At 53.3% G+C, this 24,442-nt stretch overlaps 8 protein-coding genes across 8 annotated transcripts; 6 read left to right on the top strand and 2 right to left on the bottom strand.

Moving 5' to 3' along the window:
• Nucleotides 1-658: 658 nt before the first annotated feature.
• Nucleotides 659-1,895, top strand: W97_06902 (uncharacterized protein; the record flags this gene model as incomplete). The annotated part of the gene is made up of 4 exons (XM_007784661.1): nucleotides 659-911; nucleotides 1,004-1,357; nucleotides 1,415-1,537; nucleotides 1,600-1,895. The coding sequence occupies 4 exons, from the start codon at nucleotides 659-661 to the stop codon at nucleotides 1,893-1,895; spliced, it is 1,026 nt and encodes a 341-aa protein (XP_007782851.1).
• Nucleotides 1,896-2,283: 388 nt separating this feature from the next.
• On the bottom strand, nucleotides 2,284-3,336 carry W97_06901 (uncharacterized protein; the record flags this gene model as incomplete). The annotated part of the gene is made up of 1 exon (XM_007784660.1): nucleotides 2,284-3,336. One exon carries the CDS (start codon nucleotides 3,334-3,336, stop codon nucleotides 2,284-2,286), a length of 1,053 nt encoding a protein of 350 aa, XP_007782850.1.
• A 1,893-nt stretch (nucleotides 3,337-5,229) lies between these two features.
• W97_06900 (uncharacterized protein) lies at nucleotides 5,230-8,076 on the top strand (the record flags this gene model as incomplete). The annotated part of the gene is made up of 1 exon (XM_007784659.1): nucleotides 5,230-8,076. One exon carries the CDS (start codon nucleotides 5,230-5,232, stop codon nucleotides 8,074-8,076), a length of 2,847 nt encoding a protein of 948 aa, XP_007782849.1.
• A 1,356-nt stretch (nucleotides 8,077-9,432) lies between these two features.
• On the top strand, nucleotides 9,433-10,640 carry W97_06899 (uncharacterized protein; the record flags this gene model as incomplete). The annotated part of the gene is made up of 3 exons (XM_007784658.1): nucleotides 9,433-10,237; nucleotides 10,289-10,429; nucleotides 10,486-10,640. The coding sequence occupies 3 exons, from the start codon at nucleotides 9,433-9,435 to the stop codon at nucleotides 10,638-10,640; spliced, it is 1,101 nt and encodes a 366-aa protein (XP_007782848.1).
• A 1,405-nt stretch (nucleotides 10,641-12,045) lies between these two features.
• Nucleotides 12,046-13,227, top strand: W97_06898 (uncharacterized protein; the record flags this gene model as incomplete). Its single annotated transcript, XM_007784657.1, has 1 exon — nucleotides 12,046-13,227. One exon carries the CDS (start codon nucleotides 12,046-12,048, stop codon nucleotides 13,225-13,227), a length of 1,182 nt encoding a protein of 393 aa, XP_007782847.1.
• Nucleotides 13,228-14,681: 1,454 nt separating this feature from the next.
• Nucleotides 14,682-15,239, top strand: W97_06897 (uncharacterized protein; the record flags this gene model as incomplete). The annotated part of the gene is made up of 1 exon (XM_007784656.1): nucleotides 14,682-15,239. The coding sequence occupies one exon, from the start codon at nucleotides 14,682-14,684 to the stop codon at nucleotides 15,237-15,239; it is 558 nt and encodes a 185-aa protein (XP_007782846.1).
• A 1,339-nt stretch (nucleotides 15,240-16,578) lies between these two features.
• W97_06896 (uncharacterized protein) lies at nucleotides 16,579-18,123 on the top strand (the record flags this gene model as incomplete). The annotated part of the gene is made up of 1 exon (XM_007784655.1): nucleotides 16,579-18,123. The coding sequence occupies one exon, from the start codon at nucleotides 16,579-16,581 to the stop codon at nucleotides 18,121-18,123; it is 1,545 nt and encodes a 514-aa protein (XP_007782845.1).
• Nucleotides 18,124-19,871: 1,748 nt separating this feature from the next.
• Nucleotides 19,872-24,355, bottom strand: W97_06895 (uncharacterized protein; the record flags this gene model as incomplete). Its single annotated transcript, XM_007784654.1, has 6 exons — nucleotides 19,872-20,242; nucleotides 20,333-21,249; nucleotides 21,322-21,593; nucleotides 21,645-23,969; nucleotides 24,022-24,210; nucleotides 24,275-24,355. The coding sequence occupies 6 exons, from the start codon at nucleotides 24,353-24,355 to the stop codon at nucleotides 19,872-19,874; spliced, it is 4,155 nt and encodes a 1,384-aa protein (XP_007782844.1).
• Nucleotides 24,356-24,442: the final 87 nt, after the last annotated feature.

Below are 24,442 nucleotides of genomic sequence, written 5' to 3'. Positions count from 1 at the left end.
ACACCTCCTTGCAACTGCCAGAGCCATGGTTGGCCAGTTTCATCTTTTTCGGCGACATGAGTAAGCATTACGAGGTTTCATCAATCCAGGTGCTGGCCCCTACTACGCACGCTACAGCACCTCGACACGGTCGATGGGTAGCGACCGTCTTTTATAGTGGTTTTTAGCTACTGGGTCAGGCTCTAGTCGGCTCAAACTATGTGGCTTTCGAGGTTTGAGCCAACACGACCATCAAAAACACGGGGAGAGGCCCGCTAAAAGGCCACTCTCGCGCTAATGCGGACTACCAGTACAGTACCCGTCGGACGTGGGAGGGTGCTGTACGGAGTAAGCTGCATCTTCCTGTGCTGACGAGGTGCAGGAGAGATACGCATTCATGCATGTGTTTCAACCCTTGCAGTACCTTCTTTGGTACTGACCTTTCTCACTGTGCGTCCTTACATAGCATGTGATGGATTACGGAGCAGACGCTGTAAGCTCTGGGCAGGTATGAGGGTGGACGCACGTGTGGTATAAGAGCTTCGACATATCGTCTGCAGCGGAAAGTGCAATTCAGCCTGGAAACACTCGAGCAGTCCGACCATACTACTGCGACTATCAGAACGCTTCTTTGCTACCTTAACGAAGTGAGCTATCTCAGACACCCCCAGGCATCCCGATGGCACAGATCCAGAACCCAGCGATACCCCAGGGCTCCCTCGTGCTCGTCACGGCCGCCAACGGTTATATTGGCAGCCACGTAGCCGACCAGCTGCTCGCCTCGGGCTTCAAAGTGCGCGGGACGGTTAGAGATGTGCAGAAGAGTAGCTGGCTCGCCAAGCTCCTCGACTCCAAGTACGGCAGCGGCAAGTTCGAGCTCGTGGCCGTGGAAGAGATGACTGCGGAGGGGGCATTTGACGAGGCCGTCAAGGGTACGGAAGCCCTTTCTCCAGTCTCAATACGACCCAGCACGCGACATGCAGAGTAGTAGAGCTCCCGAACTACTCACACACAACTCTCCCAGGCGTCTCCGGCGTCATCCACCTCGCCTCCGTCCTAACCTTCTCCCCCGACCCCAATGCCGTGATCCCGCCGACCATCGCCGGCACCCTCAGCATCCTGAAGTCGACGGCCAAAGAGCCCGCCATCAAGCGCTTCGTCTATACGTCCTCGGCCACCGCCGTGCTGCTGCCGAAGCCGAACACGGAGCTCACGGTCGGCCAAGAGACATTCAACTACGAGGCCATCGAGGCCGCCTGGGCGCCGCCGCCATACACGGCTGAGAGAGCCTGGGCTGTGTATGCTGCGAGCAAGGCGCAGGCGGAGCAGGAGGTGTGGAAGTGGGCGAGGGACAACAAAGAAGTGGTCGTTAATACTGGTATCCGTTACGCCCGCTGTTGAGTAGGGAGGCGAGGAGGCTGATTTGATTGAACAGTGCTGCCGAACGCCAACTTCGGCAAGCTGCTCAGCCCTGAGCACCAGCAACATCGGTCCACGACGGGCGTGGTGACGGCGATGTTTAACGGCGATGCCTCGTTTGCGGCCATGTTCCCGCCTCGTAAGTGCTCTCCGCCTTCTTTGGCTCTCAATACCTGTAGTCCTGCTAAAGTAATGTCTCAGAGTATTATGTCAACGTGCAAGACACCGCAATCTTGCATGTTGCGGCCTTGCTTCGATCGGATGTAGCTAACGAGCGCATCTATGCGTACGCGGCGCCGTTCAGCTTCAACGACGCTCTTGCTGTGCTCAGGAAGGCGTATCCGCAGAGGAAGTTTCCGGATGATATCCCGGATGTGGGCAAGGACTTGACTAAGGTCCCCAGGGAGAGAGCGGAGCAGTTGCTGAAGGATACGGGAAGGCCTGGGTGGGCGTCGTTTGAGCAGAGTATCAAAGAGAGTGTGGAGGACTTGGTTTAAGCGGACGGTGTCTGAGCCCTGAAATGCGGCCAAGAGAGGCTGAAACATATGAGTGTGCATGACGAATATAAAGCATGATTGATATCGATAAAATCCGTTACGATTCCTCGAGTATTCGTAGAGCATAGATGCCCTTTGTTTGAGCCGAATACTCGTCTTTTAGAGGTGGTGACGCATTCGGAGACGGGAAAAGGAGCATGAGAACGCGAAGGGAATGAAGTCCAGTACGATCCGAGAACAACGTTGAATCCGAGAACGGCGTAATGCAGATGGGTAGGAAACATTCATTACAATGCTGGAATAATTCTCCAGGCTTACTTCAAAATGGCACAAGGAACCTGCTCCTGGATCTCGGTATTTCGCGCGGTCCACACCATGCAGGATCCATTCATGCTTCGAGAGGGGCATTTCTTCTCAACACGTACCAAAGCTGAATCTCTCCATCAATGATCTCCGCAACCTCCAAAACAGCATCCCGCACGGCTTCATTCCAGGTATCCGGATCAAATCTTCTCGATTTCCACTCCAGATTATGTGTACGGAGCACTCTTCCCTCGAGATCCTCGACGTCCAAGATGAACGAGTCCGTGCGCACATCACCATCCCAGCGCTCGGTGGGAGGGTGTTTGACAAAGACCTGGTCAGGACTGTCAATGGAGCGGACGCGGAACAGCTGATCAACCTTGTCCGGCTTCTCCGACGGTTTGGCGAGCGCAGTAGCGTCCAAGGCATCCGCATTCCCAATCACCTCAACAGCTGCTTCACTGTTCTGGGTTTCACCCGCTGGCAGAAGCTCCCGCAAGACGCTAACGACCGCCCTACCATGCCCCGGCTTGAGCGCATCGGCGACCTCAATCAGAAAGTTCCGAACGTCATCCGGGGAGACAAGATGACCTGACCCTCCCGCAGCGAAGATGATCAGATCCGCGAAGCCGGGGAGGGCAGGATCTTCATCCCTAAAACCAAAGGTTTGCCTCATAGTGCTAGAGAAATCCACAGCGGAGCATCGGCACCAGCCTAGCTGGAACGGCGGTGCGCGTGTCCTCTTAGGACGCGGAGGGTCATCGCTGGGTTTCTGGCAGTGCGCAGTCACAAGAGCGTTGGCGCGCGCGAGCATCGTGGCTGATGGCTCGGTGCCCCAGAGCCTGAAGCCGAGTTCAGACGTAGCTATAGAGGTCTCCAGGTTCGGAAGCGTGTCGGGGTTACTGATGAAGTCAAAGAGGTCGCAGAGGACGCGGCCTGTTCCGGTGCCGATGTCGACGATATTGAGATACTGCGGCTTGGCGGACGATTGCGGAGGCTCGTTTTGGACTCTGTTGCGGAGGACATCTTGCAGGACTCGGCGAAAGATTGGCACGTCTTCGGAGGGACCAGCTCCAAACAGATGGCGGACCCAGAGGTCGTAGCATTCGGGCCAGTCGGCGTTGTGGTAGGCGTCCATACTTTTCTCCGCTTAACCAGAGGCTGCTGCTCTTCGAGAGGGCTGATGAAGTGGCAGTGATGGCTCAAAGAATTTCTGCGCGAAGACAAGCCCGAGTATGTTTCATTACGGCCGCGTAGGAGGAAGGTCAAACACCCCGATAAAAACGAGCTGCAAGAAGCAGTGGCAGCAGAAGCGAGCCTTTTATATCAAATCATACAGCGATACTACATTGCAAGTAACGGGATACAAGGATTTGCGTGAGTCATCGAGTCGACGTGCTAGAAAGCTTTTAGAAGAGTAGAGACTGAGCGCAGACATCGAGAGCAAGAAAGGACTACCTTGAAGGCTAAGGAATGAGGGGTCATACTGCGAGAGCCAAGGCAGCTTGGAAACATGAGCACTTACTGCACATAAGCTGACAGTCAAGCAATGCGATCGAGATGCAGTAGTGGATCTGACCTGTTATAGTGCCACGTAGGGTGAAGTGGCGCACATAGCGGAATGCAAGAACAAGGACTCAAGACAATCAGGATATTGAGCATCACATGTGTACTTAGTCGATGTCGGCTTCGCTATAGCTGCTCGCGGTATAGTCATTCAACGGACAAGTGACAAGTCTAGGCATTGGGGTGGGTTGCTATTCGCTACATGCGCAAATTTGAGAGATGAAGGTACTTCAATAAAACGAGAAGTAAAGATCTTACCATACTCATGGCGAAAGACCGCAAAAATGCAAAAATGATGGTTCGTTCGGATACCGGGAATCTTATAAATGTTAGTTGTTGCTCCGGACAGGAATTGAACTTGAGTCTTACCGAACCCGGCTCTGCCCGGTGAAAGCGGGCGATGCTAGCCGATACACCATATCCGACTTGCTTAGAAAGACAAACCGGCTTTGGCATATATATCGTCAAACCAAATTTCTGCGTCTCTGCCGAAGTTTTGCCGCTCCTTCCTCGCTGCGGAATGGAATCCCACCTTTCTTCAAAATATCGAGGAGCTGTCGAAGTGATCCTACTTCATATGACTATTTCATCTATCTAGCAAGTCGATGGTAAAACCGCTCAGAGACATAATTGTTATGGAAGCGGCGTCTCGGAATGTTTGGTGTAGCCATTTGAAGCCGGAACTCTACAATGCCAACAGGCTCACGAAGAGGGAGATATACGTTATCGTAGTTGGACTCGTCTGTATATTGAGAACACTGAGAGTCTGTGTTTCTTACAGCATGACTAGTCATTTGGGTTTTATCTACTTCTGTATAGAGGGTCGTCAATCCTCTTTCCGCTTTCTCATGTGGATATACTCCGCTGTTTCCATTACTCGACCCATGACGACAAAACACTGCGATAGCAGGTTATCCAGTCATTTTCTCTATCTTGACCAGATCTCTTAACAGATACGCTACCCACACTGCGCTGTCAGGAGTAAAGCGGATGCTTACTACGACAAAGCCCCTTCCGAGGCCGCTTCTTCGTAACACACTTGCGTACGACGCCACCGAGTCAAGGCACAAGAGCCAGCTCTGCTCGCATTTGAAGGAAGGAACAATGAAGTTACCGGGGCTCTTTGAACAGCCTATTGACTGTTTGTTTCCTGAACAAGTCTCTTGTCCTCCACAAGGCCGGCTTTGTTTGATGCTTAAAGAGTGGGATGGCAAGAAGCTTTGGCACCGAAACTCAGACTGATGTATAATTTCCGGATGTCGCTTCGTCAAGCTTCAGAGCAGAGCCTGTTTCCTCCCAATTGTAACACCTTGCGCAGCTAATCTAACTATAGACCATATTGATACGGTGTATAGACTGCGACCAATTAAGATATACCCAAACACAGCGCAACGAGAACCAGATTCGAAAGGCTAAGACAGCCTCAGTTCAGATCTAGCAGCACCAGAGATATTGCAAGACAGTCATGGTGAAAAAGATTAACGAGTCCACTAGGCAGGGCGCATCGACTCCGGCGCCTACCATTCCGGGCAGGCGCTCACAGAGAGTGGCAAATAGAGCGACAGGAGGGTCGGCAGCCCCTTCTCAGCCTACAGCCGCTGCAAGTACTGCGGCTACGATCCCTGCGGCTGTGAATACTACCGCTACGCCTACAACAGCTATAACTGCTACTGCCACAAACACTACCGTTACAGCTGCTATCGCTGCGCCTGCTACCGCTGCTACTACTGCCGCTACAGGACCCGCTGCCACCGATAACAGCGTTACAGCTACTAACATACTATCCACGGAGCAGACCGAGACGAGCCAGCCAGGCCCTCAAGCCACGAAGGCGGTACACACACAAGCAACTCCCGATGTTGAGACTGCCCAGCATCAATCTGGCAGTGATCTGACCCCTAATACAGATGCGCAGCAGACCGCCACGCAGTCACAAGCTGCGACCGGAAATGCGGAAACAGCAGCGAATGCCAGCTCTACAGTAATTCAACCAGCAGCCCAGGATGCTGGCGCGCGCATTGTGCGCGTAACAGCTTTTGGGAAACCAACATTCCCACAGGAGGCAAGAGTACCGGATCTTGAACCCAGTTTGAGAATGATTCCGAAGGGTGCGGTTAGGCAAGAACTATCATTTGAACCCGCTCCGAACACATTTACCAGAGCACGCCACAGGGAATACATCAAAGCCTTCCAAACCGACCCGAAAAACTTCGGAGCCATTGGAGAAGCCATGCAGATGTCCGCCGCGGAAAGCAGAAACTACTATTATGCCACAAAATGGACAGCCGCGCCTACTTCATACAAAAAGCCGAGTAAGGCCGCTGGTAAGAGCGAGAAGAAAGCTGCGAAACAAGCCGGAAAGCAAACGAGAAAAGCAGCTAAAAGTAAGGCCGCGGAAGAAGCGGGAGAGGAGCCAGGAGATGACTCGGAACCGGAGTCTGAAGACGAACCCGAAGCAGTAGTGGAAGAGGTAGACGTGCATCTGCCCCCGTATGAGCTTACATCAGAAGAGTTCGAGACGTACAATAAACTCTTTCCGCCGCCAACGCCTCCGCCAGCAAATGTACTGGCTGAAGCGATCAGTAGCCCACCAGCTCCGTCACGGAACGAGCTTACAGCAGAAGAACTAAAGAAGCTTAAACCAAAAGAGCGAGAGGCTTACAATAAAGCGCTAGAGAAGGACAACATAGAGCTAGAGAAGTATAATAAACACGACCCGCTGCTAACGCCTCCGCCAGCAAAGTTACTGGCCAAAGCAATCAGTAGCTTACCGGCTCTGCCTGTTGTGGAGGAAGAAGCGGCGAACTCGGCAGGTCCTTCCCCAGATACCGCAAAGGCTACAAAGAGCAAACCGAAGGGCGCCGGGCCCCAGGTGCCTAAGCAGACTGACTCAAGTGGTAATGGAACTGACGATGAGTCTGGGGAGGACTCGGACGATGATGAACCGCCAGGGGGATCGAAAGTGCGCGATCAAGAGAGCGCCAAGAGTCCTCCGAAGGCCGCCGGATCTCCGCCTGCGCCGCCAAGAAGTGATCGATCGACGTCGACGACCAACACTGAAGATTTGTACAAGATGCCCTCTCCGAGACCATCGCAGCAGACAGCGCCCGCTGCTTCGAAAGAAGCATCTACGGATAATACGAAGCCGTCTGGCGGTTCACAGTCGCAGAACAAGAGGAGTTCCAAGAGCCCCCCGAAGGCCGACGCATCTCGCGCTCCTCCCGGTTACAAGCCGACCAATGAAAACGCCACCGAGAGCGATGATGAGTCAAGAGATTCCTCAGGCAATGCGAAGTCTTCTGGGAGTGCAAGCGCTGGTAAGCGGAAGAGGGACCTAAGCAAGTCGGATGCAACGGAATCTCGTCCTGCCAAGAAGACCAGAACAGCTGATACCAAGACCAATGATGACACAAAAGGCCCAAAGAGGAAATCAACGAAGAAATCAACGAAGAAACCAACGCAAAGGGACAACCGCTTTGACGAAGAGGATCCTAGCCTGACGCGACTAACAGTGGAGGATGAACCACTCACAACCGATTGGAGCCCTGCCGTTGTGGGCGGCAGGTTCTTGGAAGATGGCACTGACCAGCTTGAAAAGCTGAAGGTAGTTTACGTTGACAAGAAAACACAGAAGAAAGTCCGGGCCGTCTATACTAACGGCACACCGAAGGATTGGAACGATCAAGCTGTGATCACACTAATCAACAAATGGCGGAGTCAACGGCATCGCCGAGGGCCGGAAGAGACAAACCGACCGGCTCGAGACCCTTGGTCGGATGGAGAGGTCGCACTCTTGCGGAGGATTCATGCAGAGAACCCAGGGATATCGCCGTCCGCTGCCTATGCAAAGTTCAACGCAGAGTCAACTGGCTCTGACCGATCACAGGACGCGGTCAATACCAAGTGGTCTAATCTTGTCAAAAAAGATACAGCTAACAACGCACCTAGCACCGTCACAAAAGGGGCGCCTAGCAACAAGAGCGGGCTGAAACTTAGGCTCCCGAATTTCAAGAGTCCAGCCGAGGATCAGGAGGAAGAACAAGAAGAGAAAGAGAAGGAAGAGGAAGATGATGATGATAATGTTGAAGGGGAAGAGGAGGAAGAAGAGATCGCGGCTAACGATGAGACTGAAGGCGATACTGAAGTTGAGCAGGGCCACAAGACTGAAGATGACGCCAACACTGAGAGTGGGTCTGAGATCGAGACTGAAGAAGCTTCCGCAACCGAAAGTGAATCGACGTCCGGGAGCGGCAAACGCAAACGTGGAGGCACACCTGAAGATATCCCCTCAGGAAAACGGCGCAAGTCGTAGTCAGCCAACACTCTGGACGTCAGAAACGCAACTTTCCCAAGTCACCTAGGGCTGAACATGATGTATTTTGTGCTAGGCACTTTCGAGTGTGAGTCATTGTAGCATGTAGATGCATAATCTACGAAAGTAAGTAATTTTCTCTAATAATTGTAAAACCAAATCATGTATTAATGGGATATTCGCATGACTTCGAAGCATGACATGTCAAATGAGGCTGGACACATCCCAGAAATGGTACTGCTGCGAACCCGCGCATGCCCAAGAACGGAGCCCAGTCTCTGCAATTTCCTTCGCCAACCAACATTTAATAGCATGAGATAGCCAGACATCACTCCCGCCAATCCCTCCAACGTATGTCTTTGGGAACCAATGAGCGCCTACAGCAACCTCTATGCCAACTTCGGAACTCTCCCACGTGTGATCCATCATCCCCCGAATGTTGTCCGCCGTCCATTGATTCCATAGGGGCCGTATCCTGAAATTGTCAAGAGGCTGAAATATCCGCAACCATCTCGGTTGAGTCACTCATCGTCCATTGTAGAGCAGGTAGTCCTTCAGGAAATTCAAGATGAGCACATCGAAAATCTGCTTCAGAATTTGTGTTGATCCAGAGCAACAGTATAGTGTACACTTTAGTCTTCTTCTACCCCATCAACTTTATGATCCAGTCATAGTCTGATTTCCGTCTCCCAGCTGTGGAGTGAGAATGATCCTGGCATCTTGAGGCTGGCTTCCTTCTGCAGGTAATCTCTCATGGAATTGTTCTTGGTAGTGTCTCGATGATGTAGAAAGTCCGCGGTGTGGTACCCATAGCATACATCGGCGGCCCTTGCGGAGAAAAACTGACAACGAGTGCCGCTACGTCAAATTCCAGGCCAACGTGGGGGTTCTTGTCACTTACCGTGTACGCGCTCCGTAAGACGGCGAAGGGTTAGCGAGGGAACTTTCTGAACCACAAGTGTATCAAGAGTATCAAGCGTATCCTATGCAGCGTCAACCGGACAAGCTAGGTGATGCATCTTTGCCCTTGGTGTATAACCACTCTTGATTAGACGTTCCGCCGAGCCGCTGAGATACTGTGATCAGATGGTTGATTATGCTGACAAAGCCGCTTGTGAAGAACTGTCTTGACAGAAGCAAAAACATACGTGAGCAGATTAATGGGCAATCCTGCTGGCAAATAACCTGTCTTCACTTGGAAGTGAAAGAAGGTCTCCGGGATCCGCACATTCGCCTACCAGGGACGTGTTTTAAAAAAACTACCACTCCGCTCCAACACACCGCAACCAACAACGACCACCCGTCATCACGGTCTCTGCCAGCCGCAAGCTCACCATGCCCTCTCTTAAACTCAAGATGTCGGCGCCGCCTACTCAGCAAGATGATCACGAGGAAGTTTCTGTCTCTACACCGCCATCCAGTTTCGCAGTTTGGACGTTTGAGGAAGTGGACTTGCTTATCAAACTCTGTAAAGAGAACAAGATGCTTCTTTACGAGGATATCAGCCAGCTCTTCAACACGACTACTACTGGACAGCAGCGCACGGAAGCTGATATCCGTTATAAGCTTTCGTACAAGCCCAGAAACGACCTCCGAAGCAGCGACACGTCCCGCTCCGCTCCTCCGAAAGAAGAAGAAGCCGACGAGGATGAAGACTATGACTCTGAAGCTGAAGACGAACCTCAACCCAGCGTCGGCGTCGGCAAGTGGTCAGCCAAAGATGAAAAACTGGTGATGAGGCTTTTTGCTGAAAACAAGTACCTCTCATACACCAAGGTCACCGAACTGTTCAACGCGCAGACTACCGGACCCCAGCGCACTACGGGTTCTGTCCGCCAGAAGTTCCTTTACGGAAAGAAGAAGCAGCCAGGAAGAAGCAAGGTCCAAGCAAGGGGTAGCAAGCCGAAGAAGTCCTCGAAACCCTCGAAATCTGCTTCGATCCCGAGGAAGCCGAAGGAAGCGGGAGACGGCAGAGTCATAGGCCACGACGCGTCAGGAAAACCCATCGCGGCCGTCGTAGTAGACGGTAAGACCATTGGCTACGGCGCTGCGGCCGTCTCTGGGGTCCTGCCAGCAAAGCCCGGACGGCCAAAGAAGCGGAGCGCCGCCGGCGTTGATAGAGATTCTGAGGAAGAAGGCGAGGATCGCCCATCAAGCTCGAGTAAGTGTCCTATTCCTTCGTTGATATCGGTGCTAACATCCTGGTGTCCAGAGGTCAATGAATCAGCCACACACGAGACTGCCGCCCGAACCTCCGTCAATTATCGCGTCCTTGCCGCGACCGAACCCCGTGTTGTGAAGCAGCCGCCAGAAGAAAGGAGCAAATTCAGGGATTCGGAGGAGACGCAAGAGGGTAAGCTGCCTATTCTGTGTACACTATCACTGTGTATGCTAATTCGCTATCAGCAGGAACGCCCGGAGGACGTTTTGCACAAAAGAACGTCTCAGGCTGGACAGCATATGAAGCAACCCAGGACGAGAACTACGATGCGGAGGATGATTACAACGCGGGCGGAGACAGTGACAACACGGAGCCAAGGCCGGACGATACAGACGAGGAATAGAGCATCACGCAGGATTATGATTGCGTTGTGGAGGCGGTGGCATGGAGGCATTTGTTCACTTTAGTCATTGGGATTCAGAGAGATCTGGCCGCAGTGCACAGAACCCGTAATTCCATGGAAGACCCATCCAAACCACATGATTGCATCCCCGGTCTTGTACACAGTAGCCTAAGGCACATTTGCTGGCTCTCGCGACTTGAGTGGAACCGCGTGTACTTCCCTTGTATCTTGGTGTTTGAATTGCTTTTAACTCTTTGATGAAGACAACGCATGAGCCTAGCCCATTGTACGCTGCCTCAAGCCCGTAGATTAGTCCACATTCGATTTCCGGTCCTCCGCCCTTTGACACCATGTATTGAAAGCGTCCAACCGATCTACTCACCCAGTAGTTTGTCAATTTGATGTGGAAGCCGATTGTCGTTGAAACTGCCCGCAAGGTGTCCCAGCAAGACAAGCAGAATGGCGAGTAGCAAACCATCCATAGGGGTATGTAAGCAGTTGCTTAGGTGTTATGCTCTGCCGTTCATCTGTATGCGGAGCAGAGTTGCGAATTTCAATGTGGTTCGGTGGCGAAGGCCGTTGACGCTTCGATCTTATGCTGGGCCGGCATTGTATGCTACAGTGTTCTTGTCTCCTGGATTGAGCCGGCTGCCCATCTTGGTTGCGCTGGACTCGGCGTGCTGAAACCCCCGTTCTGTCTTCGAAGGGATTGGATCGGCATGACTAGAGCGGGCATCTTGCGCCGTCGGTAGTTGTGCGTATAGGCGGAGAGCAGGATCCCGAATCTAAAATCATTCGATGGCCTCGTACAATGCAGGGATCTTTTGAGCGGCTGCTTCATCGATGAACTGTATAATGAAGGATTGGATTGTGAATATAGCGGACAGACCAGTAACAGAGTCAGGGCTTTCACCGCAGCTGGGAGGTGCAAGACTTGGTATTTACCTGCATTGTTTGTGCGGACTTCACTCGCGGCGTCCTCTACAGCAGTCTCGACAACCGGCCGCAACTCGTCGTAAACACAAATCACGACGGTAACGCGTCAAGTGAAGCAGCTCTTCACCGCGCAGGAGCCCATAAGAGACGTCAATTGCTCAGCCGTCTCTCTTCTTTCTCTTCTCTCTTTCCCATATCATCCGAACGATCCACACATCCCACGGACCTCTTGCAGTACCACACAGCCTTTCTCTTCTCTCCAACCGTATCCGGACCACCGTCGACCGGCTCTCTTACAGCTCTTACCACCTACTCAACTACCAATACGAACCATCCCTCCGCACTGAGGACCCGACAGCACAGCTACCGGTTGCAAGGAAATTCCCTTCCCACTCCCAACGCCGAGCATCGAGCCGGAAATTCTAGCGCTCGTCCCGTGTCGACGATCCGAGTCCGCGACGAAAAAGCCATGCGATCTGCACAAGCGTATGATATTGACGCTTACGGGCTGCAAGCAGCCGTAGAGGAAGGTGCATCAGGGCTCCTGGCAGCGCGCCGAGACAGCTCAGAGAAACCTGACGGGCCAGATGAGCCACCGACCAATGCTGCTACCGTCGCTGCGACCACGACCGCTCCTACACAAGCTCCCGAGGGTATCAACACGTCCGGGCTGGACCTTCTCTGCGCCGCCGCGGCCCAGTATGATCCCGAAGGCTGGGCTGAGGCTGGATCAAAGCTGGAGGCCCGAGGAAACACCTTGGCCGAGGGTCACGATGATGAAGCTCTGTATGAAGAAGAGGATGCAGACACGATCCTGGACGAGGATGAATTCGAAGTCGCAGACCAGGAGGGAGGTGCGATTGAGGACGAAACTGCAGACGATGATGAAGATCAAGGTCAAGACGACGAGCGATTCATCTTTGTCGTTGGCCGGTTCATCGATGGCCCCAAGGGAACACGGATCGATCAGCAAAGCCGCCTTCTTCTCAGTTGTATTGATAAAAACGGACAACCAAGGACGAAACAGCTAGATCATCCCAACTGGAACAACCCGCTTTACATCGCGAGGTTGAATAAGACTAAGAACCAGTGGCTCCGGCGTGCTCGCGGAAAGCCCCAGAAGGAAGTCCAGTTGTGGCAGGATGATGAACGTCAACACCTCATGAAGCTGATCCGGAAGAACAAGAGCATAACTGTTGCCAAAGCCAAGGACTCACTCAACAAGTTCAACGAGGGCAAAACCTGGGTGTTAAGAGGCCAATCTGTGTTGCGCAAGGAACGGGACGTGGGTTCGGTATCGAGCGAGTGGAACCGAAAAGGTGGAGCAGTCCTCCGACTGAGATGTGAACTTGGCGTGGCTGGAACTTGGAACAAGGCTTCAAACCCGAAGTCGACCGTGAAGGTAGATGAGGAGGACGACCAGACTGTTGACGAGGAAGAGCAGGAGACTGTCCAAGAGATGAGTAGCACTGTCAACGCCAAGGAGGATAACCCAGATGATGCAATGGCCCAACAGAATGCAACTCCTGCTCCGACTAGATCGAATAAGCGCAAGCGAAGTACGGATGAAGAGGGTGAGGAGGAGTTGGCGACACCATCAAATAAGAACGATACAGCCTCCAAGCGCCCAACAAAGCGCAAGCGGACCTAAGACAATCCATCAAGAAGACACGATGGAACAATATGAGCGACAAGATACGCGGAAGAAGATCACTCCGAGGTCATCAAGCCGCTCTTCCGCCTGGATGTGACACATTGACGGCAATGGTCCATCATCCTGAAGATACATAGCCTCTTGCCCTCGCTGACAATGTACCGTCCACCGGTTTTCCATTCCCCTATTGAGTGCACCTTTTCCTTTGGTCCTAATGCGCGCAAGAGCCACCATTTCATTTCAGGAGCGCTTCTCAGTGGCGGAAAGACACGCGTCGGTCTCATGAAGGGTTTCAAGCGCTGGATGTACCGGAGCCCTCTGCCTGTCTCGTTCAGCGATGCTGTCTTGTGCTTCAGTTTCATTATTAAGGGTGTTCTTCATCGGTCTTCTGGGTGGAATTGCGGGGGAACAACTGCTGTCACGGTATTAATTTCTCGATACGCGAGCTTCCTGAGTTTTACGGCGCTCTAGACATGCATTGCTCTCGATGTGATTCCTCTCCTTAATGAACTTTAGGCTTCAGTCCCTAGGACAGCGGCGTTTGCGCGGAATAGGATACTGGCGGTACTTAGCCCAATGAGAGGGAGCGTCTTGCGGATTGACAGCGTCGCTTGGGGGCGTACGACAGTCTCCCAAATAGTTTGCATCGTTCCATACAATGATGACTGCGTTCGAGTGGTCTTCCTTTCGGTCAAACCGCATAGTACAGCCTTGGAGTGTCAATATACCGGATAGACTACTTCAACAGCCGGGTCGTCCACTAGAGCGAGGATGCATGGAGCTTGATGTTTGCCTCGGTCGAATCCACAGAGCTCGCCAGCTGACTTCTCCTGCGATGATGTCTGCGGTCCTCACGAATCAAAACAAACACCACTCGTGTCGGTAACGCATTAAGTGAATGTTCTGCCGGAAATGACTGGTCTGAATAGCGAGGCAGCTGGAAGACTGATACGTCCTATCTCGTAATCCTTTTCCTTCTTGTCGTCTCGATCCAAGTCGAACCTCTTTTCGCCTCTCACCCGACGCTCGTCTCTTTCTATTCCTGAGCAAACCACAACTTCATGCCATTTTCTCATACGACGGAACGCGGCGGCGATCATGTCGGGATTGTGAGCCTGGTACCTTCAGAACTGTTCGTGCAAACGTCCGGTGTCCACACAATCAACCCTCAGGCGCAGAAGCGCATATTGATCGCGGAAGTGAATAGAGAAGAAAGGGAAGAGCAATACCTGTATCAGCCGCATACAAAGCAAAGACAAGCAAAGAGCAAGACGAGTTAGGCAAACCGATGCAAGTTGGCTTTGGAGGCTAGGGAGAAAGTGCAGGAGGAGGAAGACAGCCTTCCAGAGATCCCTTATAAGGAGGACGTCGTGGAGAAAGTTCGCTCGACAGATCCCAGGCAGCAAGACGTTTCCTAACCACCCCTCCAACGCAAGCGGGCATACGCCAAGATGGGAAAACGCAAAGTGACATTCGCGGTCGAGGAAGAAGCCAACCTACTTGATACACCATTCGAGGGAGGTTCCATGGAGGCCATTGGCGCAACAGATCGAGAAGAGCGGAACGTTCCCGTCCCGCCTCGAAAGCCCAAGCCGACTCCGAAAAGCCGCAAGTCGAGAAAACGAAAGGTGACAGCGAAGGCTAGTGCGAAGGACAACGCTCCAGAGATCCCATATCAAGAAGGCCCAGATCCGTTCGCAGTATTGGAGGATCAGAACAAGGCACTCGATGCTCACATAGCTAAGAAGCAGAAGTTGTTACAGACTTTGAGGAAGAAGTTCAAAGTAACCACGAAGATTCCGGAGGAGGCTGGAAAGGGACAGGAAGCTCATGAGGATGAGGAAGCTGAGGAGAGGGAAGATACCGAGGACTCCGAGGACTCCGCACCAGAGATACCGTACAGAGAGGGTTCCGAGAAGTTCTGGGGAGTTGAGGAGGAACGAGAACTCCAACAGCTGCTAGCTGCGCAGCCCAAACCCAAAAAAGGCAAGCGGGCACGGCGCAACTAGTAAGAGGATGCACAACTTGTACCTCTACGGCAAAGGGACATTCAAGCCCTCATCAAGATATCAGAAGGCCGCTTCCATCAGATTGAGCCGTACCTCCGTCAAAAGCTCCACGTTTTTCAGAGTATTACTCTACAGCCAAACGCGACGATCTACCTCTCGCCGCCGTCAATCTTCCCGCCCGTGCCCGGTCTCTACTACACTTCTGGCTACATGGCTGCGTACAAGCCATGAGTCCGCAGTACCTGTGTCTTGCAAGGAGGATATGGTGTTGCCTACTCTCGCAGGACTTCCAAAGCTGAATGTACTGCTGCGTTTCGCTTTCCGCATGGCGTATCCACTTTTACTGCTCCCGTTCTTTGTCAGAAGCTTTCTTTGTCGACTGCATGTAATACACCGGGATTCAGCGCAGTTTGTCTCGCGGCGCAAACTGAGTGCTAGGTAGTAAAGTGTCCATAGGCAAACAGTTCATGGACATAAATGAGCAGCGTCCTACGCCTTGTGCCCCTGCCATTGAAACTCGTGAAAAGAGCCCCCAACTCAGATGTGGCTACCGCGATGCCCGCGCCAACCGTTAGCTCGGGCTTGACCGAAGGATTGATGTCGAGCGGTTCGGTACCGGGAGCTCCGCTTCGTGGCCTTCTCCTGCGCTGGGGGGACGGGTGGTCGATGTTGCGATACACTCGGTGTGTCCGAGTCTTTTTGATATCGCTTCGAAAGAACTCGCAGGATGCTGCGTATAGAAATGGCGGCAGCGACGCCACCAGACCCATTGTCAAGCCTGCCAGGATGCTGGAGCCAGTCTTGCGGCCGTCTTCTCGGCCCATCGTATAGTACAGCATAATGTCGTGAGTATAGAACAGGCGTAGTATCACCGCCGGAGACTTTCACTCGCCTCGGAAGATATATCAGTCGGGGGGTACTCCCGCTCATCTCGTTTCCCTCCCAACAAACTCCACGGACGACAACAAGTCCGAACAGAACGCGCAAGTCACAACAGCAACACGTCAAGTGAAGTTGCCCCCACAGTCACTGCCGCGCTTGCGTCGTGCTCTACGACCACCGAATATCTTCTTCTCTGATCTCGTTGCAACACTCAACGCAACCACACAGCATCTAATCCAAGTCAGCTCTTTCCCACGTAGCTTTGAGCCAAGACAACAGCCTTTTCTTGCTGTTTACCACGACGAGACACGTGAGGAGGATCCTCGAGATTAAGTGCTTTCGCGTCGGCGGAGCTATTCCTGCAAACAGGATTTGGGCACAGCAACCACCACCGCGACAGAACGGTCTTCCTCTTTGACCCCAATCCCAGCGGTTGCTGTCATCCCTGCTGTCCACGATGAAGCCCTCACTACTTCGATACTCTTTCCTTGCGGAGGACCTTCCCGTCGTACCCTCCACAACACCTTATGAGAGGACGAGGCTCGCCAACGACCCCGAGTCAAACGAGGGCCAGGTCCATGACGAGACTCTTCCGCAAGGTCTCGACACCTCTGGACTGAACGCCCTTGCCACGGCGGCAGAGATAGATCGAGCGGGCACCATCCTATTCGAAGCGGGTAGGGGCGCCTGGTACGATTCGAGCAGCGGAGCGAGTTCGCCAGAACACGACTCTGCTGATGAGACTGATGTCGCGGCTCCCGACAACCTGCCGAACTATTCCGTCGACAGAGAGTCGCTTGACGTTCTCTGTGCTGCGGCTAGACACGTTGAAGCCGGCGGGGAAGCCAACACAGAAGTTCAGGCGCAGGACGAAGCGGAAATCGAGACAGAGGTCGAGACGGAGGTCGAGATGGACATCGATGCAGGGCTCGAGGTGGATCTCGACACGGAAGCCGAGTCAGAGGCCGAACCAGAACTCGATATAGAGGTCGATGCAGGTCTTGACGCGGAAGTCGACACAGAATCCGACACAGAGATCGAAATAAAAGCGGATGAAGGCGACAGTGACGATGCGGACCACTTCAAGTTCGTTGTCGGCCGGCTTACCAAGGACAAGGACGGAAACCCCATCGATCAAGTCGCACTCCTCACGCTGCACTGCATCGATGAGAACAGTAACCCAAGGGTTCACCTCCTCAAAGCTCCGGCAAATTGGGATGATAAGGCGGAGATTCTGAAGCTCAACCGCAGTAAAAACCAATATCTTCGTCGAGTAACCAAGAAGGCACAGAGGGATCTGCAGGCCTGGCAAGACGATGAACGCGAGCACCTGAGGAGCCTTTACCTGGCAAATAACCAGATCACCGTCACACAGGTCATGAAGTCCCTTAACAAGTTCAACAAGGGCAAGGCCTGGAATAGTGCCGTGCAAGGACAGGATTTGCCACGCAAAGAGCGTGGGGTGGCATCCGTACACAGCGAGTGGAAACGGGAGAATGGCGTGATCGAGAACCTGAAGAAAGAGCTCGCGAAGACCAAGTCAGGCAAGAAGGCAAAACTGACCACGAAGGAGGCCAAGTCCGCTACAAAGGCCAAGTCAACCGCGAAAGGCAAATCAGCTGCGAAGCGGCAATCAACCGTGAAAGATGGATCAACTGCGGAGCTGGAGAGAGATGGAGAAGCAGAGAAGGAGCAAGTGCAGGAGCAGGATGAGGAAGTGGTAGACACGATACAAGGACAAGAGGATGACGGGAAGACCAATGACGGACCGGCTCAACGAGGCTTAACCCGCGACAATCGCAATTTCAAGAAGCGAAATCATGATGCAGTCGACGAAGACAACGAAGAAGACTCCACTGAGCCACCTAGGAAGCGGAGGATCGCCACTGCAGGAGGATCTGGCTCTGCTCGTCCGGCTCTGGAGAGATCAAAAGCCGCACCGCCAGTTGCCGGGCCAAGCAACACGACTCGTTCCCTGCTGAGGAAGCGCAAGCAGACATAGAGATCAATCGGCCAGGATATGCGGCTATGGAGTTTGACCTACCGACGTGGAAGCCGAAAGGGGCTCACCAAGACACCGTTGTGCGTTTGAATCAGAAAGTTGTCGAGTTCGACCACAGTGTCGTACCAGCATACCAAAACCAGTCCTTGCGCCGCGTTCGAACTGTGTCCGAATGAAACTCCTGATCTTTTCTTTGATCGACTATGCTCTGGCCGGAGTTCGAGCATGGAGTCCACGGCTCTCGATAGAGGCCACTTTCCGAAGAGAATGAGGCCCGCCCCACTGCTCTGGGAGTTATTACGCGAGGGATGCACCACGGCATTTTCTCCTCTTAACCCGGCGTTTCTTTCCTGCGTCCGATTTCGTTTCCAAAAGCGCTTTTCGCCAGTTTTGCATACAAAGCAGAATGTTGGCTTTGCTGCCATGTTACTACGCCATGGAGCTTCTACAGGACTCAAAGCGCGGGAGTCTTGCATTTGACGTCTCTGGAAGGATGGCATAGCGTTTGATATGGCTGCTCTTCTCATGAGGCTTTGTCCCTCTTAATGTAGTGGCGGTTTGGGTGGGAATGGAATACCAGCGGTCACTCAGCACATATAGAATGCATTGAGTCTTTCGCAACACGCTTCTTCATCGTCCCTTCCCACCGTGATTTGTTCGTTTGCGATATATATACCGCCGCGATATGCATTTTCACCAGCTTCGTGAGCTCGAATCCAGCCATCGCGGTAGAGGATACCGACTCTGGGATGTGGGTACTCTTGTGCAGCCGCTTTCGATCCTCTTGCTCGTCCTGACTTAGACGTGGCAGTCTCCTCGCTGCTATCCAGAAGACGATTCATTGTCCCAGTTCTTAATATCTCTGTCCTTCATTGTCCCAGTTCTTAATATCTCTGTCCTTCATTGTCCTAGTCTTTCATTGTTCGTTCCATAGTTGCATGGCGACCGTCCCACTCTCCGCTACAACTCCGCCCTATGCACCACAAGCTTATGTTCGCCGGGCGGCTGGCGTCAGAAGAGAGTTTGTTGATTAGGCGCATAGGCTTCCTGAGATGCATGCCCTTTCCTCATGGTTACCACACTACGTCTGTGCTGTTCTTCCGTCGTTCTGGTATCCTTTGCCCTTCAGAGGCCGTGCTGCGGGCGTTGCGGCATGTCGACCGTCTACCATAGCAGCTCTTCACCAGTCGTTTGTCATTGTCAGTTGCCTTTGTCTCACATAGGCGGTATTGTGGACGTTGCTGCATTGTCGCGCTTCAAGCGGCGCAACGTGCCGTTCCACCAGTCGAACGTGGTGGAAACCACGCAGGAGGGGCGCTGGATGTGATGCATTCTCCGCTTTAGTTTTGGTATTTGTACTAGCTCTTCGTTTCTATTTTATCGAAATGGTAAAGGACGCATGAGGTGATTGTGAAGTTCGATGGCAGTTGCGGATCACGTAATCGAGAACAAGGGGGGCGGCAGAGCCGCTCTGAAGATATCATGATGATTTCGCACTCAACTCGGAGCCAGCACCGAGAGTTCAAATCTTGTGAGATTTTTAAGACTGACTCCTTATAGAATTCCTTAGTGCAATGTGAAAGTCACGTTTCATATAGGCTAGCATAAAGCAGCTGAATTCTACGTTATTCGAACCGCTTCAAAGCACTTCTCACTAGCTGTACACTACATACTACACCTCCCCGTCCCGAAGAAAAAAGACCCTGAACTGAATACGACTTTGAGGCATCGCTGTCCGCACGATCCCATTAGAAACCAAAAGAATCCAATAAGCTATTAGCATCCGGTTCCTGAAACTGCGTGGGCGGCGGTTTCTTCTTCTCCTCCACCTTCGCAACCCTTTCTCGCGTCTCCTCCTTACTCGCACCATCCACCTCTCCATTCTTTTCCATCTCCCCATCCTCCGCGATAGACGCAGCCTTGATCGCCTCCCGCGTCGGTAAGTCCGCCACGACAAGCGAGCTTCTTCTCCGTAGGAGCTTCCGCGGATCGATGTCGTAGCCATCAAGCGCGGAGGGTGCGTAGGCCTGCTGATGACCTTGCTGCGAGTGACTTGGCATTTTGGTCGGCAGTGGCGCGAGAGGTTGCGGAGGTGGGGCCAGAAACTCCCATGTCCGCACTGATGATGTGTCAGCATGCTGCTTTCCCCCACAACGCTCTTCAACAAAGGCGGCCGTGAAGAAGGGTAGAGGGAAGCACAATGACTCACCCAAATCCAGCGCCAGCAAATCACACCCCATCCGCTCATACAACCTCGCCGTATGCATCACAAACCCCCACTCCTCCGCCCCGGCCACCATCACCGCGCCCTTAAGCGTCATCTGGCTCTTCTCCCTCAACTGCTTATACAGCACCACAAGCGCCGGATCGTCCGTCAAGAAGCTCTTACTCCCCATCTTCGGGCTTGTCGGCGGACTCATCAAGCTTGACAGCGGCGACACCAGCGCCCGCACCGCCTTGTCCCGCCGGCCTAACATCCAGAATGCCCAGCACGCCTGCCACCTGTTTCCTTCACTCGCCGCCTGCGGGAGTATCTTCTCCTCTAAGAACCGGCGGAGGACAGGCCCATCGTCGCCTTCGTAGACGCGCGCGACCGCGATCGCGAGTTGCTGGTCACCGAGCTGGTTGCTGAGAACGCTGACAGCGTCTTGAAGTTGATCTGCCAACAGAAAAAACGCCGCCGCATACTCAAACCTCCTCTTTCCCATGAGCGCATACGCGTTCTTCAGCGCCGCCGTCCTCCACCTGCTCTGGCTGAAATCATTACTCAGCAACCTATACGTAGCGCCCTGCTCTCTCGACCACGTCGCCATCCTCCACAGCCCGAGCAATACCGCTTTCTTTTTCAAAGCGAGGTAGTACAGGCTGCAGTCGACGGGGTTCTTGTCCTCAGACTTGACGTATTCGTTGCGGGCGATTGTTTCGAAGTAGGAGAGGAGGGCGGCGCGGTCGGTGAGCCACATGAAGACGCCGCTGGAGCGCGCGGAGGGCCAGTGCATGCGGTTGGAGAAGTGGCGCGAGATTAGGTCGAGCAGGATGTCTTGGGAGGTCGAGAAGAAGGCCCAGGTTATTTCGCGCCAGGAGAGGGGGGCGGGATCGGAGGTTTTGCTGAGGGAGATTAGTTTTCTGGAACGTGGAAGGGATTTGCAACGAGTTGTAGTAATGCATGATTTTGGTGAGAGGTTACGAGTGGCTTACTTGGTAGCTCTTAGCACATGCTGCCGGAAGAACAGTAGGAAGCGGCTAGCATTATCGTCGACAGAACGACGGTGCTTTTCTACCGTCCCGACACACTCGACGATGTCCGCAAGGTGGAACTGCTCCCGACTAGTGAGTTGGGGTACAGACTTCTGTGTCAGTAGCTCGTTGAGCGACGTCGCCACATCTTCGGTCAACGAATCGGGCTCTTCATCGTCAGAGAAGTCGGCGTAAGAAGAATGCATCTCCTTTCTCGGCGCGTTGAGAAACACCTACACCGTCATTAGATCGTTTTACTAAGAGAGCCCGGGGCTGTGACTCACCTCGTGTTCTGAGTAGAAGTCCTCCGGTTGAAAGCCAAGGAAGCTATCGAGGTCATCACCTTCACTGTAGAACTTCAGTGCTTTGTATAAACTAATCAGAACGCGCTGAACGAGCAGCAGCTTTCCCGCTAGTATGCACTGTGCCAGAAGCTGTGGATGAAACACTGGTAAGGGTCCGTTTAGTCGACTGACTACGGTGAAGATGTCAAGCGCAGCATTCTTACGCGACACCGCTCGCAGGTCCGGCAGGAGGTTATCGGAAATCTCGACATATTCGTCCTGGACGAAAAGCTGATTTCCAGCGCCGATGACGAGATTACCTGAGCCAAGCCATACGGAATCGCCGATCGGATGGGGTGTAAGCTCTCTTGTGCTGATCTGGCGAACTGCTGTCCATGAAGGTCCGGCGTTGAGGTAGTCGTACCGTAGCTGCGCGTAAATGAGCACTCGATGCGGGAACCCCACTGCAAGAATGCTTTGATTGTCCGGCGTGGAAGACCAATCTAAGTCTTGCATGCCGCCGTGGCCTTCGAAGCGCTCTTCATGCTCAAGCTGGCCACTCCGGGTGTTCCAGATCGTGAGTCCAGTCTTCGATGAGTCGATAAGCGCAGCTTTTCGGATGGAAGTGCTACTGGCGAGGAATGGATTTTCGACACCCGTCTCAACTCTCGATGTTTGCAACCATTCGAGTTTTCGATTCTCCAAGTCGACTCTGGCGGTCCACGATTCCAACACGCCGGATCTGTTGTATGAGATAGCGACATCGCGTGCAAAGATATCGAGGAAGCCAGATATTGCTGGCGGCGTGCCAGCAGGGTCCACGGGTAGCACAAACTCGAGATCATCTCCAGCCCCGAGGTCGAAGGTGCAGAAGTTTTCCAGTGAGATTTTGCCAAATATGCTCAGCATGTTTGAATTCACGATACTGTAGCGTGCGCCCCGTACGGTGTCCGCAAACTTCTTTTGGGGGATCCGGACTTCCCATGCCGCGCCCTTCATCTCGGATGTGATTGTTGCGATATGCACACATCCGCTGTTGGCCTCGATTTCTGGTATCAGGAGGAGGCATAATAGCTTGCCTTTGAGACTGTGTTGACACCTTGCTACCTCAACTGCCTTCGCGGCTCGACTATCCCACAGCGACAGACTGTCGTGGTGCAAAAGTGCCACAAAATCTCCCTCTTGTAGCAGCCATACACGGTGAATGTGTTCCGCCGTATCAATGGTACTGTGTCTGACAAGGGCCAATCTACCCTCCGGATTTACTCTCTGGACCCAGACCACGCCTTCGTTGTCGTCTGTCCGTGAGAAGAGTGCTCTGCCTGTGGCAGTCCGGTTTACTTTCTTAATAGCGCTGGAATGACCGGTCCAGACAGCTCTCCGGTCCAAGCGACGCGTATTAGGTGACACGTCGAAAAGCCGATCTATCCTTCCTTCCCACCACTCAATCCTCCCATCAAAGTGGTGTGCCAGTACGGAGAGCCCTCTTTGTTCTCCCTTCTTGCCGTCGCAGAAGTTGTAGAGCTGGACATTGTTTTCCAGTCCCTCCGCTTCCTTCTCGAAGCTGAGTTTGAGCCCCTCAACGTGTGCCACATTGAAAACATCACCTTTTTTCCTGGCTTTGCATCCAATGCCCTCCAGACCCCACGCACTCATGTTTCCCTGATCATCCAACACCACCACGACCTCTGGACTGCGGTTTGCGACTGCTACCAGATGCTCCAACGCATGTTGATCGGGACCTTTCTTCCGACTGTCCGCCTGCTCGACAGCCCTCTCCGTAGCTGCAGTGAAGTCCCTGCTATCGATGACGAAAGCATATCTCTTCTTCGAGGGGATTGGGTTCGGAAACCTTCGTGGCTTTATGCTCTCAGCGCAGTCGATCGTGGTCCACAGGCCCATGATGTCGAGACTGTGGTGATCCGTTGGCGTCCACACCCGGACCTTGGCATCCGCGCAGATTGTGTAGAGGACATTCTCCAAGGTCTGTTCGCGATGCCATGGTCGCCGCCAGTGTAAGCCGGTGATTGTTGCAGGGTGCCGTAGATAGGCGACGTCGAAGCGGCCGAAGCTCGACCGGCGCCATATCTTGACGAGCTTGTCGTAGGTGGACGTTGAGGCGATGAAGGAGGCGTCGGGCGAGAACAGGGCGTACTTGGGCGGAGACGCGATTGGTTTGGACCACAGGAGTTCGGAGCCGTTGTGCGTAGAGAAGAGGGTCAGGGAGCTGGAGGAGCCGACGAGGAGTTCCTCGTCAGTGCCCCAGGAGAGAGTGCGGGTCTCATCCTCTGTATCTGGGAGATGTAATGTATTTTGGAGGGACCACTGGGATGTATGAGCGAGTGTTCTCGCAGGCGAGCCGAGGATGCGCACCTACTTTGACCTCACCTTCATCTTGACCGTAAGGCTGGTATATGTGAACCTCCGTAGCCGAACATGTTGCTATCTTGCCAGTAGCTTCGTCGAAGGCCACCGCAACGAGATCGTCGGGTTCAGTATGATACGTGGTTTGGAGGACGTGGTTCGGGCCATCGAGGATGATCAGGGCGTTACCGGACACGTAAGCCTTTGTAAGGAAAAGGAGTCAGCGATGGCGATCATAGATTACAGGAGGAACATTGGTGCCATACTAGAGTTTGCCTATCGCGCCAGAAGCCAGTGGTGAGAGCTTGGAGCTTCGCTTGGGGCCTGCCGGGCAATATAGCACGCATCTCATGAGTGCTTATCGCTCAAACATCGTCATTGTGGAGAAGAGCAAAGGTTGCAGGGTGGAGAGTGATGAGGTAATTGAAGAGCTT

This window comes from Coniosporium apollinis, assembly GCF_000281105.1.
Source record: "Coniosporium apollinis CBS 100218 chromosome Unknown supercont1.35, whole genome shotgun sequence".
NCBI lineage: Eukaryota > Fungi > Ascomycota > Dothideomycetes > Coniosporium > Coniosporium apollinis.
Note: the sequence above shows the minus strand (reverse complement) of the source record. Positions and strands in the feature narration are given on the sequence as shown.